This window comes from Falco cherrug, chromosome 9, assembly GCF_023634085.1.
Source record: "Falco cherrug isolate bFalChe1 chromosome 9, bFalChe1.pri, whole genome shotgun sequence".
Lineage (NCBI taxonomy): Eukaryota > Metazoa > Chordata > Aves > Falconiformes > Falconidae > Falco > Falco cherrug.
In genome coordinates this window covers 28,225,968-28,242,315 of record NC_073705.1, presented here as the reverse complement: position 1 = coordinate 28,242,315, position 16,348 = coordinate 28,225,968, and the positions used below count along the sequence as shown (strand labels likewise).

Genomic DNA, 16,348 nt, shown 5'->3' with positions numbered 1-16,348 from the left:
GGAAGAAAAAAAAAAAAGAAGCCGTTGTCATTAATTAAAATGTTAGTGTGAGCCTGTGCGCGGGTGGCGCTGCACGGGGACGGGGGGACAGGGGGCTGCAGCACAGGAGGACGTGGGACAGTGCGGGTGCGATGCAGTGGCCTTTTAACGGAGCGCGCATCAGCTCCTGAAACCCATTTAAAAGATATTTGGGACTGGGGAATCGGCGGCAAGTGCGGTGGAAAGGTCATTGTTAATAAGGGAGAGCGTGCAGGAGCACGCAGGCATGGCCAGCGGAGGATGGCACCCACGGTCACCCCCCTGGAGGGGGGTGGTGTTTGTCCTGCAGGGTGTATTTGAGCCACTCATGTCATGACATGAGTGGCCTCAGACCTACGTGGCAGCAGGACAGGCTGGGGGGGAGGTGACCCCTCAGTGGGTCACCTTTGTGGCTGGGCAAAGGCAGGAGTGGGGCGTGGGGTGAGCTGCAGACAAGGCAGAGGGGGCTGAGCACCCCACAAGTGGTGCTTCAGGATGGGGCTCTGCGGCTGCATGCCAAGCGCGTGGGCAGAAGTCCGGAGGGCCAAACCTGGGACCCTCCCCACCACAAGCAGCCAGCGAGGAGACCTGCCCCAGGCCCTGGGGCTGTCTCAGGGCAAGGGGGCTCAGGTCCTCATCCCATAATATTTGGCTGTTGCCGTGGAAACAGGTGATGGGAAGGAGAGTGAGCAGCAGAGGGTGCATGGCACCCTGGTTTTTCATAGTGGGGAGTCTGTTTTCTGTGCTTTCTGGGATTCCTGTGATCATACAGAACAGGAGGCTTTGGGTGGCTTTTTTTACTTATTTTTAAATTAGATTTTGGGGTGTTTGGGAGTTTTTTATGGTGAGTGTCTCAGCCAGCTCTACTCACTGCCCTCCCAGATCCCACAATGTCCTGGAGAAACCCTGGTTTGCACTGCAAAATGTGACTCCAGGAGCCCTGATGTAGCCCAGGGGGGTCCAGAAATGTTTCTTCCTCTGCCCAAATCCAACCCGCAGGTCCCCAGCCTGTGACTGGACACGATGCCGTAATTTCGGGCAATGGGCAGGGAGCCGGCAGCTATGGGCAGCGCTCAGGCAGGCGTGGGCAGTGCTTAAACCCTGCTTGGTGCAGAGGGGAGGCGCGAGGTTTGAAAATGTCGCTGTGCGCAGCACCTTCACCCCCACACCCCCATCCCAGGGGATGGGCAGAGGCAGGCTGTGAAGAAGGCCACATGTGGCCCATGTCCCCGGGAGGCTCCCAGGACTTTCCTTCATTGCTCTTCCTCTCTGTCCTTCCTTGTTCCAGACACAAGCTCCGTGCATGGCAGAGTCAGGTTTGGGGGGACCCGCATGGATATTTTTAAAGACCTGAACCCCCACACAGCCCAAAGTCACTTCTGTTAATGCACCCGAAAGTTTGGGTCCCCGGCCAGCACCTGGGGCTGTCACCCAGGCTGGGGGTTTCTGGCGTGGGGAGAACTGGGACGGGGTTAATTATTTCCAGGTGCTGATGGGGAAAGGGGCGCAGAGCAGGGGCTGACGGTCCTCATCCACGCCGTGGTTGTGGGTCAGCCCACCACCAACAGCACCTGACAAGCCTGCAGACGTTAGGGAAAAGGTGTCCTGGAAATTTTCTCAGGGCTGGCCAGTGGTGGCGGGGCTCCCAGCCCCGTGACATCCCCAACTGGGTCCCCAGTCCCCTGGCTGCAAACCCTGCCACCAAACCCTCCCTGCGCCCCGGCTCTCTGCCATAAATCACTGCCCTCCATTGGCCAAGGACCTTTTAAAAAGGATTTATTAGGGGGGATTTAAGCACAGGCAGCAATACGGTTTCATAAATCGGAAGGCAATAGTGCTCATCATTACCGGTTCATTCGGGGGGTGGGATCCCCACTCCCCTCATCCCCGTGGCCGTGCTAACAGCCTCCTCCCCAGCGCCGCTGCCTCTGCCGCTCCCCTTTGCCTCCCAGTCTGTGGAGACCGCGAGCGTGGAAAATCCCCAGACAGGGAGTGTAAATGCTTGTTCTTTGTAAATGAAGAACATAATTAACATTAAATTAAGGTAATACAAATGAAGACAACACAGAGCCTGACAGGATGAGTGTTTGGGGAGGCAGTAGAGAGAAGTGATTCATATTTTTAATTTACTGTACAAATAGACTAGCAGGGCTGGGGGGAAAAGGGCCATCCAAGTGGAGTGGGGATTTTTTTTTTTTTTTCCCACTGTTGTTTTGCTGTGCTTTAAGCACACAATGACTATTAAAGTCAACTGCCCATATAATAGGACATCTCCTACATGACTGCTCTCCGAGAGGCAGCTTGCTGTAGCAATAAATTCTGGGAGTGCCATCTGCTGGTGCGCACCCTTCTCCGGGCACCCTTGCCTCGGCCACCCCAACACTGGGCACCCTTGCCTCAGCCACCCCGACACCGGGCTCCCGCACCCAGACCAGCCCCAGCACCCAGTGCCTGCTGCAGACACCTGCTCCTGTAGACCGCTGCCCATGGACCTGCAGGCATTGATAGAATATTATCTTTTCTATAGGGTAACAAACACTTTTTTTCCCTCCTCAAATATGCCCTTAAATTGTTCTTTTTTTTTTTTTTTTTAAGAGGCTGAGAGGGTCCAGTCAATGCTGAGGAAATATTTTAGGCTTTCAAAAGAAACAAATCACTGTTGTCCACCCCTCCAAACTGCTGGGTTTCAGCTGAGCGCCCTTTTCCCAGAACACCGTAAAAAATCACCTATTTTAGGTTTTTCCCCTGCAAAAAGACTCCTGATCAGAGCCCGTGTGAAACTGCAGGCTTGCCTGGAGCTGGCTTTGCACTTTAAGGAGATGAGAGCTGTGGTCTCAGCCCGGGGAGACCCCACTGCAGGATGACGTTCAGCCAGGAGCAAGCCAGGTTTGTCGTAGCATAAGGGTGTGCACAGGGCTGTGATGCCTGGAACAGGCACGCCCTCAACACTGCGTCCCTGTCCCCACGTCCTTGTCCCCTTCCCTGGTGGACTCCTACCACCACTGTGCAAAACAAAACTAAAAGAAGGTGCCAAGAGGACCCGTTCATGGCTGAAGTCGCCCTTCCCAGGCAGAAGATGCCCTGGGATTGTGCTGAGAGCCTCCCACTCTATGCTAAAACCAGAGGGGGTGTTTCGCCATCTGGGGTGATTTCCTAATTTTGGGGGTGCAGCCTTTGCCCTCTGGGTCACTTGTGTCCTGGCAGTTATTACCACGAGTGGTGCTCGGGGGTCCAGGGCTGGCCGGGCTGGCAGTGGGGAGGGGCTGGTCCTAGCTCCTTGTTCCATCATTTGCCATGTCCTGCTCCTTTGCTGCCCTTTCCCCTCCCCTTCCATGCCCATTCCCCAGGGTGCTGGGGAGGGCAGAGGGGCTGTTGCAGGACAAACCCTGTATCTGAAGGGAAGGGGTCCCCGCCACTTTTGCCTTCTCCATGCTTTTACTGAAGGCACGTTTGCACACAAGGCTCTGACTGGGCTTATGTGGAGTGCCCCAGTATGGGCACTGGGAGATGGTGGGGCGGTGGCGGGGGATGGGGGGGGTAGGGGTGGGGAGTGGGGGTCCTGCCCCCACCCCGCAGTCTCAGATCCTCTGTGAGTACTGATGTTGAGCTCTGCCTGTCAGCCTGGGCTGCTCCCCACGGTGTGCTGTGCCAGATGCACCACGTCCTTGCCACCATGCAGCCCTGCAGCCACGTCCCCCCTGCTCCAGAACAGAAACCAGAAAGGGCCAGTGACGAGCCCCACACGACACCAGCTCCTCTGCCAGCTTTGCCCTGCTTTGAACAGCCCTGAGCAGCTGGGGCCTGCGGGGGAGTAAATCATCCCCCAGACGCATCCTGGGTCCAGGCTGCAGACACAGGGGCTGTTTGCAAACCGACCTCCCCTGGGCAATGCCTCCCATGTCCAGCATCATCCTCCCATGGCTGCTGCACTGGAAACACGGACGAGGAAAGCATGCACGAACCTACCTGGGCTGAAGGGGACAACAGTGCCAGCCTGGCCCTGGAGGGGTTGTGCCTGGGGCTCAGCCTTGCACCAAGCTGCTTTGGGGTCACCAGTGCTGGGGCAGGACGCTGCGGTGCAGTCTCGGGTACCATCAAGCTGCAGGCAGCCTTACGGGACTGCTTGGTTCTGGAGCTTCTCCTCTGCTGGTGAGACAAAAGGCAGGGACCAATCCTGCACCCATCTCCGTGGGGCAGTGGAGTGCTGCTCCAGCTCCCTGTTCTCCACATTGGAGGAAGCAGGAGCAGCATTTTCACCCTGCTCAGAGCACACAGGAACCACACCCCACTCAAAACTGGTCCCTGATGGAGCCTGACGATGATGACTGCAGTCAGGTGAGCTTTTGGGAGAGCCAGGGCACACCCCTGCTGAAGTGACAGGGGCAGTTCACTGTTAGTACACTTAGTGAAGCTAGTACAAGAAAGTTTTAGCCTCAGAGGCTTAGTGGGTCCCCATCATTAGCAGAATCCATCCCCAGGAGCCCACCCCTGCTGGAGCCACAGGGACCATGAGCACTGGCAGGCAGCATTCTGACAAGGAGCATTCACACTGAATGCTCCTGGGCTTGTCCGGCCACAGCCCAGAGATGCTTGCTGCCTCACTGGCCACCAGTACTGGCACAGGGACACCAGGGTGTGTCCAGGAAGCTTTCATCAGCTTCCCAGTAAGGATGTGACCATTCACCTTGAGCCAAGCACCCTCCAGGCAGCTTCCCTGCAGAATCTGGAGATAACAAGTGATGGAACATGATCATTTCCTTGAGGAACCCATTTCAAAGTATCTGGAGAGTGCAAACTGGGGCCTTCTTTCCCATACCAGTTTGGCTGGGGTAAGCTCCAGCTCTCCAAGTGTATACCTTAATGCTTAAACTTACCCACCCTTTAGCATTGCATACAGCATGGGAAGGCACTTGCCCATTTGGAGACAGTCATCCTCATTTCTGCAAACCTTAAAGAGGATCAGGAGCACTTCCAGGCATCGAAGTAATTTCTTGGGTTCTTCTTTGTACCTTCTCCAATCTTTCAGGGTCTGTTTGGACACTATAGAGGATACAGCCTTACCTTCATCAAGCAGAACCAGTGCTTTTGGAGGCCTGAATCCAGAGAACTGCTTTGGATATGGGGAAGCAGCTTTGGACGTGGGGAAGCACTCAGAGCTCACTCAGTCATATCCTTCCTGAGAAGCCCGCAGTGGAGTGGCTGGGAATGCCTCCCCGGGCAGGGCAAGCTCAGGTCCTGCTTTTGCAAGGACTGACAGCCCCAAACAGAGATCCTGCCCCAATATCCTAAAGAAAAAGCTAATGAGAAACTAATGTCCCATGAGCATGGGGCTTCCTTGCTTCTACCCTTCCAGGTCTGGATGGAAGGAGGATGGCTTTAAAAGGGTCCACAGGAGCAAACACACCCAAAAGACACCACAGGATTTTGCCAGTGACTTCCAGTCCTTGGAAAGAGGGGACTTCTGGCTCTGGTGGTGTCTGAAGCCCTAGCAGAAATGGGTCCCAGTCCCATGTTTCCTAGGTCTGCCCCATCTCACCAGCCGGCACAGAGCAGTCCTGGGCCATAAGGCAACACCCTGGCTCCTTGGCTGTGCCAGGACCCTGGGATGGGGGCCTGCTCCCAGGGGGGGCATTGCCTCCCACATGGAGGGCAGGGGGCATCTTCCAAGCCACCCCACATGCTGGGCAGGAGGGATAAATAAATACCAGAATAAATAAATACAAGTGGCAAAGAGGCCTGAAATGATGCTGTCGTTTGCTGGGAATGAGAGACACAAGTGTAATTTAGGTTTTGATATTATGAAGGTCTCGCTGCTCTAAAACAGCAGGGCACTCAGTGCCTCATTAATAAAGGATAAACTTGGAGTCTATTTACAATGCACTTTTTGGGGTTATTTACACTCCATTATACATATGTAATGCTGCACATATTTACCGCTCTGTTCTGCTGCCGAGAGCAGCCGAGTTGGGAGGGAGACGGAGTGGGAAGCAGCTGATGCTGTGGAGCCGTGACCCCTGCTTTGACTCGTGTCCTTTAAATGGCTCAAGATGCAGGAGAGCCCCATGTCAGCTGCTGAGGATGGAGGGGCTGGAACCAGGCACTGGGAACCCAGTATGGCCCAGTCCCTGTCCCCATGGGCCCAGCACCCGCCCACCCCCAGAGGTACCCCGAGGCTTTGCTAAGTGAAGCAGAAAGGGTGAGCTCCTCACCAAGTGACCACGAGCACCAAACGTACAAGCTGTGGGCCCATCGCAGAGCGGGCAACCTGATAAAAGAGGGCTAAATTATTTGCAACTAAATAAATCATGCTTGCATTGGCACTAGGGGGGTTTCACCATGCAGCCCTTCCCACCATCTGGATTTTACCTCTTACCAGAGCAAAATATTGTAGTTCTCCTGCAAACCACAGCTCCCCGAAGGTCTGTCAGCCCGGGAGCCCCCCACCCCACGGTGTTTGTGGGAGCTGCTGCGAGAGTCCTGGCTGATGCAACTGCCATGCCCACGGCAGTCCCAGGAAAGAGGGCAGCCCCCAACACAGCCCCCAGGATTCAGGGCAGAGATGTGGGAGAGGTGGTGACAGAGAGAGGAGAGGCACCTCGGGGTCACAGCAGTTCACGGGGTGCAGCAAAGGGCTGTGGGTGCAGCCAGGACCCCTTTGTCTTCAGCAGAGTTTGGGAGGTGCAGGGGTCCCATGGGAGCACTCTGTGGGGCTAGCACACGAGGCCAGGCAGCAAGAGGCCACTGGCACGCTGGGGGGGGGCATGTTGGCTGGATAGTCACCCCCAGCTCTGAGCTCCATGTCCCTGCTGCAGCACCCTCTGGTTTGCCTGACCAAGCCAGGGTGAGACACAAGAGCCTGGGAGCCACCCTGGCCACCCTTCCTAGGAAATGTTAGGCGATCTTGACCTTTCCAGCCAGGCACAGCAGGGAGGATGACAAGCCCCCACACCATCCTGCTCCTCACTGGCACTGGGGGAAGCACCCACCCGTGCCAACACACTCCAGCTTGCTGCCATCCCAGACTGGGCTTGCCATACAATGGTTCTGGAGGCAATGTTCTTTATTAAACACCTTGCGCAGGCAGCTCTTGGCAACTCCACACACAGAGGAACAATGTGAAAGAGGAGCGATGTGAATCCCCAGTCCCTAGGAGCTCCCCTCGCTCTGGGAGGTCATTTCCTCCAGTACAGGAGCAATGCACAGTGGTTGATGCAACCCTGGTGCATCATCAGGGCTCATCCCGGCGACAGGCTGCAACATGGTGAGATATCCCGGGAGACCCAGAGCTGATTGAGTCTGAGCAAATTAGCCTCCACTTCCCTCTCCAGCCCGGTGCCTCCTCCACCATCCCCGTCCCCCTCAGCCCACCCAGATCAGGGCAGGCGGGAGCCCGAGTCCTCCAGGGAGCTGCTCTCCAAGGCCCCATAGCCGTCCAGCTTTTTCATCCCGATGAGGTGGGCTGGGATGGAGAGGAAGGAGCGGCGGGTGGCAAAGATGTGGCTGATCTCCATGAAGGTTTTGTTCTTGGTCTCAGGAACAACAAGGTAAACATACAGGGCCACCAGCAGGCAGATGCCACAGAAAACCAGATAGCAAAAGGCGCCAGCTGACATCTGGGGACAATGAGAGAGCAGGGATGGGGCAGAGAGCCAGACACCCCCAACCTGGGCATGGCATGAGGCAGCACCCCCTCCCATCATCTCTCCCTGAGCTGGCTCCAGCCAGCACCGAGCTAAGCCAGGAGCATGGGCATCCCTTGGGTTCAGCCTGGCTTGGCACCCCATCCTGGGGGGGAGCAGCAGGGCTGCATCCATCCCCTCCTCCTCCCACAGCCCCTCCAGACCAGTACCTGCAAGAAGGGGAAGATTAAGCCAATGGTGAAGTTGCAGAGCCAGTTGAGGGATCCCCCCACGATGTAGGCAGCTGGGCGGTGTGACTGGGTGAAGAGCTCTGCTGTCATCAGGAAGGGGACGCCGGCTGCAGAGGGAGGGGACAGATCGAGTGTGAGGAGCAGGCTGCAGGCACCCCGGGGTTGGTAGGTCCTGCCCGTCTCAGTCCTGCAGCCAAAGGGCTGGAGCCCAGTAAGACCCATGGGTCAACATGGTGGTGCTGGGAGGGCTGGAGGAGGTGGGGAGCGTGGGGATGGGTGGACCAGCATCCTGCCCTTGGTCTCCCTTTGGGATCTGTCTTGGCAGGTGGATGGATGTCCCCCAGACATGCTGCAGTTGTGCCTTGCTGGGTGCTAACTCACAAGTTACTTGATAGGAAAGTTTCATACCGAGTCAAAATCAAAGCGAAACGTTTCATCTGGATCCTCATTTTGCAATGATTTGCCTAAATGCAGATATATTAAATCTCATATGGAACTCACAGGCATAGAAAGAGAAACATGTTCCTGGCACCCTCCGTAATGCCCTTCCCAGCTTCCCTTGATCAAAATGATTTAGAAAATTTCCTTCTATTGATTAGTTTCTATCGACACCGTGGCTGATTTAGGCAGGAAAGAAGCAACCATATTTCCAAGCACCAGGATTTCCCACAGGACACAGAAACGCCATTTTCCAACCAGCTTTTCCCACCTATGGTGAAAACACCTAGAATGACCAGAAAGGATTTCCCAAGCCAACCTGGCCACTGAAAACTGGATACAGGTTGTGGCTGCTTCTCCTGGAGGGACTCAGCCCCTCCTGCCACGTGTCACTGAGCTGGCAGCCCTAGGTCCCAGGACTATTCCTTTGATGGAGGGCAGGATCTGAGGTCCAGCATACATCCCAGGGCACGTGGGGACCTGGCAGGGGACTGCATTTGACATGGTGACATGCCTGGCATCCCACTGCCTGGGACCAGGTTGACTGGGACTTTTTTATAAAAGATGCTCTAAGGGAGAAGTTGAACCGAAAAAAAAGTGCTAAGAAGTGAGGGAGGAGCGGAGCCCCTGATGAACTCTTACTCACAGCCTGCCCAGAATAGAGATATATATTTTTTTGTTTTAAAACTCCTATTCATCATTGTTTGTGAACAATGAGCCATTAAAATCCTAATTAAAGATGTAATTACAGTGAATGAAGTCTGGGCTGAGGATGAATTATAGATCTGTTAACAGCTCTGCTAATACATCAACTGGGTAAACCAGTCCAGGTTTCACTCCTCGCTGCTCGAGCCCGCGCTCAGTCAGGGGCAGGACGATGCTCACCAGCACTGTGACAGGAGAGGGTAGCACCTCCAGAGAGGCCTGGGGAAGGCTGTCAGGGCTTTCTCCCTGCTTGGCCCAGGAGCACGGATGAGGAGGAGGAGGTGGAGCGTGCCCTGGGGACTTACTGGTCTAGAGGGGCTCGTGGTGGGGTCCTGCTCACATGGCACAGCATGACAAACCAGGACCTGGCCATGGGGGAGGGACCAAGGCACCGGTCCTTCTGCTTGCCTGCAAATGCCACTGCTCCCTGCTTTCCTGGGGCCCCCATTCCCACCCCATTGCCTCCTGCTCCTGCCAGCCCCAGACCCACCTGGTCCCATGCAGAAGCCAGTGATGATGCCAACCACACAGGCGACGCTGACATAGCGCATCCAGGGCAGGGTGGTCTGCAAGGGGACACTGGGCTGGAGAATGCTGCGGTGTCCCCAGGATGGGGCTCCATACCTGCCCCTCTGCTCAGTGGTGGCCCTTGGGGATGGTGGCCGTGCAGGATGCATGGGGTAGACGCAGCCAAGAAATAGGTAGTCGGGGGCAAAGCTGGTGAGGGTCAACCTTGGCAAAGCTCAGCAAATGGTGATGTTGAGGCAGCCCCAGAGCTGCAGGAGCATCCGCCAGGAGCAGGCAGCAGAGGTAGGACCCTGCAAACCCCTCCACCTCCCATGGCATTTCATAGATGCCTCCCTGGGGACAAATATTTCTGCAGAAAAGCCACCAGAAGCGGCAGGATTTTTCTCATGTGGATTTGGGTTTTCTTTTTTGTTGTTCTTTGCTTTGAATTTTCCTTCCCTTTAACTTTGATGGGAAAACATTGCTTGGAAGAGCCAGCTCACCTCTTATCCCTCCTCTGGGGTGATACCCCTCTCTTCATCACCCAGCCCTTGTTAATGCACCCAGGGCTCCATCCCTGGTCAGTGGCCCGGGGCGGGGGTGGTGGTGTTGGTGGCCAGATCGTACCTGCAGCAGCAGGGAGACAGTGATGCCAGCTGAGCAGATGCCCATGGTGCAGAAGCCGGTGATGATGAGGGGCCGCCGGCCCACCTTCTCAATGGTGAAGCACTGCCGAGGGAGAGCAGAGACTGGTGGGGTGGTGGGGAGCTCCCCACCAGGATGGGGGCAACCCCCTGAACCCCAGATCCAGCTGAAGGTGGGAGGATTCTCCCAGTGGCATCTGGGGATCAGGGGTGGCCCCAGCTCAGAGCTCCAGGGTTGGGGCCAGGGCATGGGAAGCGCCAGGACTCTGGGGTCTCAGAGTCAGCATACACTGGGCAGCAGGGGGGTCCCGCAGAGCAGGGTCAGGGCTAGCTGGGGTGGCCCTACGGCTGCATTCACACCGGTGCCAAGCAGAGGTGCTGGGCTGGGCACGGGTTGTTTGTGGGGCAGCGGGCAGAGGAGGCAGGGTGCGGGCAGGCAGCGCGGCAGCGGCTGGAGCAGGCAGGGTATTGACAGCAGAACAAATGCCTGTAATTTTATAACCAATCTCGTCACGTCCATTGGGGGCCATTTGCAGGGCTGCTCCTGAGCAATCTGGCTGCACGCTGGGTGGCTGCCGGGGGGCTGGGGCAGCCCCATGGCCAGGGCAGGGGAGAAGGGGGTACCCTTCAGAAGGGCAGGGGGGTGACCAGAGGGGCCCAGTCTGCCATGGGTTGAGCTGTGGGGAGAGGGGAGCAGCCCCAGCTCAGCCCTGGTTTTCTGGGAGCAGCCACCCCCCATCCATCTCTCTAATTGTCAGGGAGTGGATTTAGTGCCGGGTGGCTTGGGCTGGCCCCGGGTGACGCTCACAGATGGGACAAGGGCCATAAATCTGCCTGGCCCAGTGCTAACTCTCCAGCTAAATGAGCCCTGGCTGGGGGGGCCAGGGCTGCTAGCCTGCGGCCAGGCCAGTGCTTGGCTGGGGGGGCAGATGGGGACATGTGGCTCTGCTAACAGAGTGACATTGAAATCAGGAGCCGGAAGGAACCACTTAGCCCCCTCCATCATCTCCAACCTGCTCCTTGCCCAGCATCTCCCCCAGCCTCCCTGCTACCCATTACCTCAAAATTCTCCCACCCCCTCTTAGATGTGACCCCTCAAATTGAGCCCCTCTCATCCCACCCCCTCACCCCATTTCCCTGCCAAACTCTCTGTCCCCCAGCAAAAGCACTGTGCTGTGGCACGGGTGGCATTTGGGGTCCGTCCAGCCTCCCCCATTTGATGGTGCTAGGAGCTGACAGCTAGGCTCTGGCACTGAGGAACGGCAACCATCTGTTCGTCCATCACTCACCCCGATCAGCCCTGCAACAACTTCAATGGCACCAGTGCCCACGGTGGTGTAGGGGATCTGGGCTGCAGGGATCCTGGCGTTCTTGAAGATGGTGTTGGTGTAAAACCAGATCTGCCAAGGAGGGGACCTAGAGTGAGCTGGGGGGACGGAGCCATGGGGCACTCGAAGTGAGTTGAAGGTCTCAGCTCAGCCTCCGCAGAGCCAGGTCCAAGGGCAAGGACGCCACAGGGCTTACAGCATCGATCCCTGAGAGCTGCATGCCGGCGTTCACCACCACCACTGAGAGGGTCTGCCAGCGGACAGAGTGGTCCTGCAGCAGCTGCCGTATGGAGACCATCTCCACAGAGGAGAGCGACCGTTGCTCCTCCTTCATCTCCTCGATCACTTCCTGCACGTCAGATGTCCCCAGGAACCGGCACAGCGCTGTGGGGAGAGTGGGGGTCACAGCCACGCATCTCCCCATCACAGGGCGGATGCTCACAGGTATGGCACAGGGCAGGGGCAGGGGCTTGGCTCTGCCCTGGCTCAGCCTCCCCAGGGGACCTCCCTGATCCATGGGGCTGAACATCCATAGGAACTGAGGAGATGCCTCACGCCGTGGTGATGGGCACCATGGAAATGCTACGGCACAACTGGGTGAGACACAAGGGCTGAACAGTAAGGACTATGGTGGGGTGTCAGGTCCGGGTGTGGAAGGATGCTATGAGGATGCACCTTGGCCTCAGGAAACCTTGGACCAGCACCCAGCACCTCCCAGACCCAGTCTTCCCCGGGATGCCCCCTCACCCTTGGTGGCCCGGCAGACATCGTTCCTCTCTATCAGCAGGTACCGTGGGCTCTCAGGGAAGCAGTGCAGCAGCAGGAGCTGTAGGGAGGCGGGAACAACCACCACCGACAGGTAAAGGGGCCAGAACCTGTCCTGAGAGGGGTTGAAACGGGGCATGTCACGAGGAGGGCAGAGCAGGGTCCAGCACACACGGCTGGGTGTATTGTGCTCACCTCACCCAGCAGCTCTGGGAGGCCCAGGACCTGTGCAAAGAAAACGCCCAGGCAGATGAAGATGCTGGGCATGAGACCCAGGAAACATCGCAGGTTCTTGGGGGCGATTTCACCCAGGTAGAGGGGCACCACGCTGAGACAGATACCTGTGGGGGACAGGAGGGACCGGGATGGGAGAGGCAGTGGGGAGAAGGGTGCCCAGCCAGACACTCAGTGCATCTCCTCCCATGTCCAGCACCATCCACAGTGGGGACCCTGTGGCCAGGGAGGTGGCCCTGCCTGCCCCACGGGGACATCAACCACAGAGCCTGTGGCCATGGGGAATATGAAGCCTTCTCTAGCCCCATGGGAATGGGCTGTAGGGGACCGAGCCATGAAGAAGGGACCGGGCACAGCCCAAGTAGCACCTACCAGAGTGGAGCCCTGTGATGGAGCGGCCGACAATCACCATCTCCGGGGACCCCAGCTCCCGGCTGAAGCCCATGAAGCCGCTGGCCAGGAGGACAAGGAGAGCACTGCGGCTCAGCGCACCGTTCCTAGCAGGGCACAAGCAGCAAGGCAGCCCCTCTGACCTCATCCCATCCCTCAGCCACCCTGTCCCATGCCACCCACCCCCTTACCTGCCATACTGCTCCACCAGCACCCCCACCAGCAAGGAGCCCACCAGCCCACCCAGGGCAAAGATGGAGACAGTCAGAGAGTAGAGGAGGGTCAGGGGGCCGGGGGCCAGCCCGTGCCCATACCGCCGGGACCACGTGGCATTGTAGAAAGCCTTTATGTGCTGTGGGGCAGAGAGAGACACCTGGGTACAAATGCGTTGGGAGAAAGGGGAAAACAAGGGAATACAGGCTCTGCAGGGAAAACGCCGTGGGTTTAACAGCACTGCAGGAGGTGCAGGGCAGGATGTGACTGGGGACTACTGCGATGTGCTGGGCTGGTTGCTCAGCCAGCCTCGAAACTGGAGGGGTTTAAGGACAACCTCAGAGATGCCACTGGCAGAGCTGGAGTTGGAGCAAGGAGGTTGTGGGCAGCTTTCCCCAGCCCCTGCCTTCCAGGGGACCAGTTTGGGGGGCGTGCATGAACATAGGCTCCCACGTCCCTCCCATGCCATTCCTCCCCCTGGACTGCTCTCCATGGGTGACTGCCAGCATTTTGATGTGGGGCTGCTGTGTAGCAGTCCCTCCACCCTCCCAGGGAGGGACACGGAGCCCTTCCCCTGCTCCCGGAGAGGCTGCCCATCCCTTACCGCTGCCGGTGAGTTCACCACGGCCAGGTTGTAGCCATAGAGCATGGAGGAGCCAAAGGACACCAGGAGGGTGACCGACAGCAGGGGGAAAGTGAGGTGCTGGGAGAGAGGAGGAGGGATCAGCAGGGCCCCGGCCCACAGAGCTGGGGGACAAGGTCACACATGGCATTGGGTCACTGCCCTTTTGCTATAGGGATGTCCCCAGCCCAGAGCAAAGATCCCAGCACAACGGAGCCGTGTGCTGAGCGCCGCTTCGTGCCACCACCCAGCACCCAGCCCGGCTGGCTTCCCCGCGGCTGGGCTCCAGGCTGTGGCCGGAGGCTTCACCCTGGCGGTGACCCAGCTCAGGCTGCTTGTCCCTGCCGCCTGTCCCTGTCCCCCCTGGCCCGGGGCTGGGAGGGGGCAGCGAGCAGAAGGGGCAGATGGAGCAGGGACAGACACCCATCCCCTCCTGTGGATGGGGGCACCCAAACGGCACTGCTGCAGCTGCCCCACGCACACCTCCCTGCCTGGGGCGCCCAGCGCCACCGAAGGGTGCAGCTCCCTGCGGCAGGTCCCAGTCCTCCCAAAATGCCACGTGCACCCACCCCGCCACCCGCACCAGCACCTCTGTCACCAGCTCCGGCGGCCGGGGCGACCTCGCTGTGGGGAGCCGATGGCTGCGGGGGGCCACCCTGCAGCCCTGACCCAGCCCGGGGGGGGCGCAGACCAGCCCACCGCGGGCTCGGGGTGCCCCGCAGCACCCAGGAGGCGCTCAGGGCACCCCGCAGCCACAGGGGCACCCCTGGGTGCTGCAGCCGGCTGTCTCCCCTGGAGCGCTGAGCATCCCGCGGCGACAGGGCTGTGGCGGGGTGGCCTGCGTCCCCCGGGAGCAGCCCCGCACCCGGAGCCCGGCCCTCCCCGCAGCCCCCCCGCACGGTAGCCGGATCCATAGCACCCAGCAGCTCCCGGCTCACGCACAGCAAATCCCCGCTAATCCCATCAGGAATCCCCAGCCGCGAAAGAGGGGTGGGGGGAGCACCGTGGGGCACATGGGGAGGGGGATGGAACAGCCCCCCCCTCCGCAGGGAGCTCACCCCGGTGATGTCCCCGCCGGGCTGCGGGGTCCCTTTCCCGGCCGTCGGGGCGAGGCTGCAGCCGGAGCGGGGGCCGGGAGGAGGAGGCGGGGGGGAGGAAGGCAGCCCCGGTCCTGCGGCCTGGCTCGGCTCTCCCATTTTTAGACGGAAGGAGGAGGAGGAGAGGGAAGGCAGGCAGGCAGGCAGGCAGGGCAGCGCAGGCAGCCTGCGTGCCCCCGGGGCTCATTGGAGGCGCCTGAGCGGCCGGAGGAGGAGTCGCCCCCCCCCCCCCCGTCGGAGGCAGGGGCAGGCCGACACCCCCGAGGGGCCACGGCCAGGCCTGGGGACAGCGGGACCACTGGTGTGCTCCTCTGCCACCGTCGAGAGCCCCCGTATGTCCCCTCCAAGCGAGGGTGGCGACAGGGCCTGTACTAAGGGCAGCATCCCTGCATCACCCCCGAGGCTGGGGGCGAAGGGGCAGCCCCACATCACCCATCGCCCCCGACCCCTCTCCCACTCGGTCAGCCTCTGAGGCAGACGTGCCCCATCCTTGCGGCTCAGGTAGGAGGGCTGGTACCGCAAGGCCATGGCTCAGGGCAGCTCTCTTCCCCAGACACAGAGGGGCACAGCCCCCAGCCCCAGAGAGGAGAGAGTCGGTTCACGGCAGCTCAGAGGATTCCAATTTTGCTGCGGCCAGGAGCTGCCTCCCCTGCTGCTAATGAAGTGCCTTTAATTAGCAGCCTAATAGCAAGCTCTTAATTTGCCGAGGAGCCAGCTGAAAGGATAGGGACCCCACTAAGCCACGACTGGCAACAGCTCCAGGGGCTTAAAAGGGACAGGCCCCGCTGGCTGGCCCCACCTCGGCAGGGGTCCCGGGCAGGGCTGGGAGACCCCCTAGGGCACCAGCACCTGTGGGCCTGCCGTGCCCAAACACAGCCCGGCTGTCCGGGTCGCATCCTCCCACACAAGGATGCTTCAGCTCCCGTCTCCTCCCTCCACGTGAGCCTCCAGCTCTCCCCACAAGCGCCACCGTGCCCTCTCCCCCAGCCATGAGCCCTTTCCAGCCCACTGCTGTTCAGCTTTTCCCAGGACAGGTACCTGCTCAAGAGCTCCTTACGTCTTGCTCAGACTTGGTTTCTCCATGTCTCGATTGGGGCACCACCTTTACCGTGGTGGGCAGCTACAGAGACCTTGGTGACAGGGCCACAGTGGGGGGGGACCCGCAGGGAGGGGATGTCCCATTTTGTTCCCAGAGCAGCAGGATGAAGATCTGTTTATCGGACGGACATGCCCATGGGTGCGATGGCCCAGCAGGAGGAGGACATACAGCCTGAGGGTACCAGCCATGTCCAAAGCACTTGCAGTGCTACAGGGCAGTCCTAAATACCCCCAGGACTCACCTCAAACCCCGTGCTAAAACAGGGCAAAGCAGCAAACCTGGGACCCAATGATGAGCTGGTCCGTGCTCCCACTCCGGTCATCCAGATACATGGCTCATCTCTGGGACCAGCACCTGGAGAGTTAAATGTGCCCTGTCCAGTGGTCCCTGCTACAAGGAGAGGAAGAAACAGCAGCAG

At 59.1% G+C, this 16,348-nt stretch overlaps 1 protein-coding gene across 1 annotated transcript; it reads right to left on the bottom strand.

The window, feature by feature from the left end:
* Nucleotides 1-6,868: 6,868 nt before the first annotated feature.
* On the bottom strand, nucleotides 6,869-15,018 carry LOC102054902 (solute carrier family 2, facilitated glucose transporter member 9-like). The gene is given in 13 exon segments (XM_027799594.2): nucleotides 6,869-7,631; nucleotides 7,868-7,995; nucleotides 9,522-9,597; nucleotides 10,166-10,267; nucleotides 11,472-11,582; nucleotides 11,707-11,894; nucleotides 12,258-12,390; nucleotides 12,471-12,616; nucleotides 12,882-13,006; nucleotides 13,091-13,251; nucleotides 13,717-13,815; nucleotides 14,793-14,978; nucleotides 14,980-15,018. Coding segments are annotated over 13 exon segments (1,734 nt in total). The 3' UTR covers nucleotides 6,869-7,391.
* Between the last annotated feature and the right edge of the window lie 1,330 nt (nucleotides 15,019-16,348).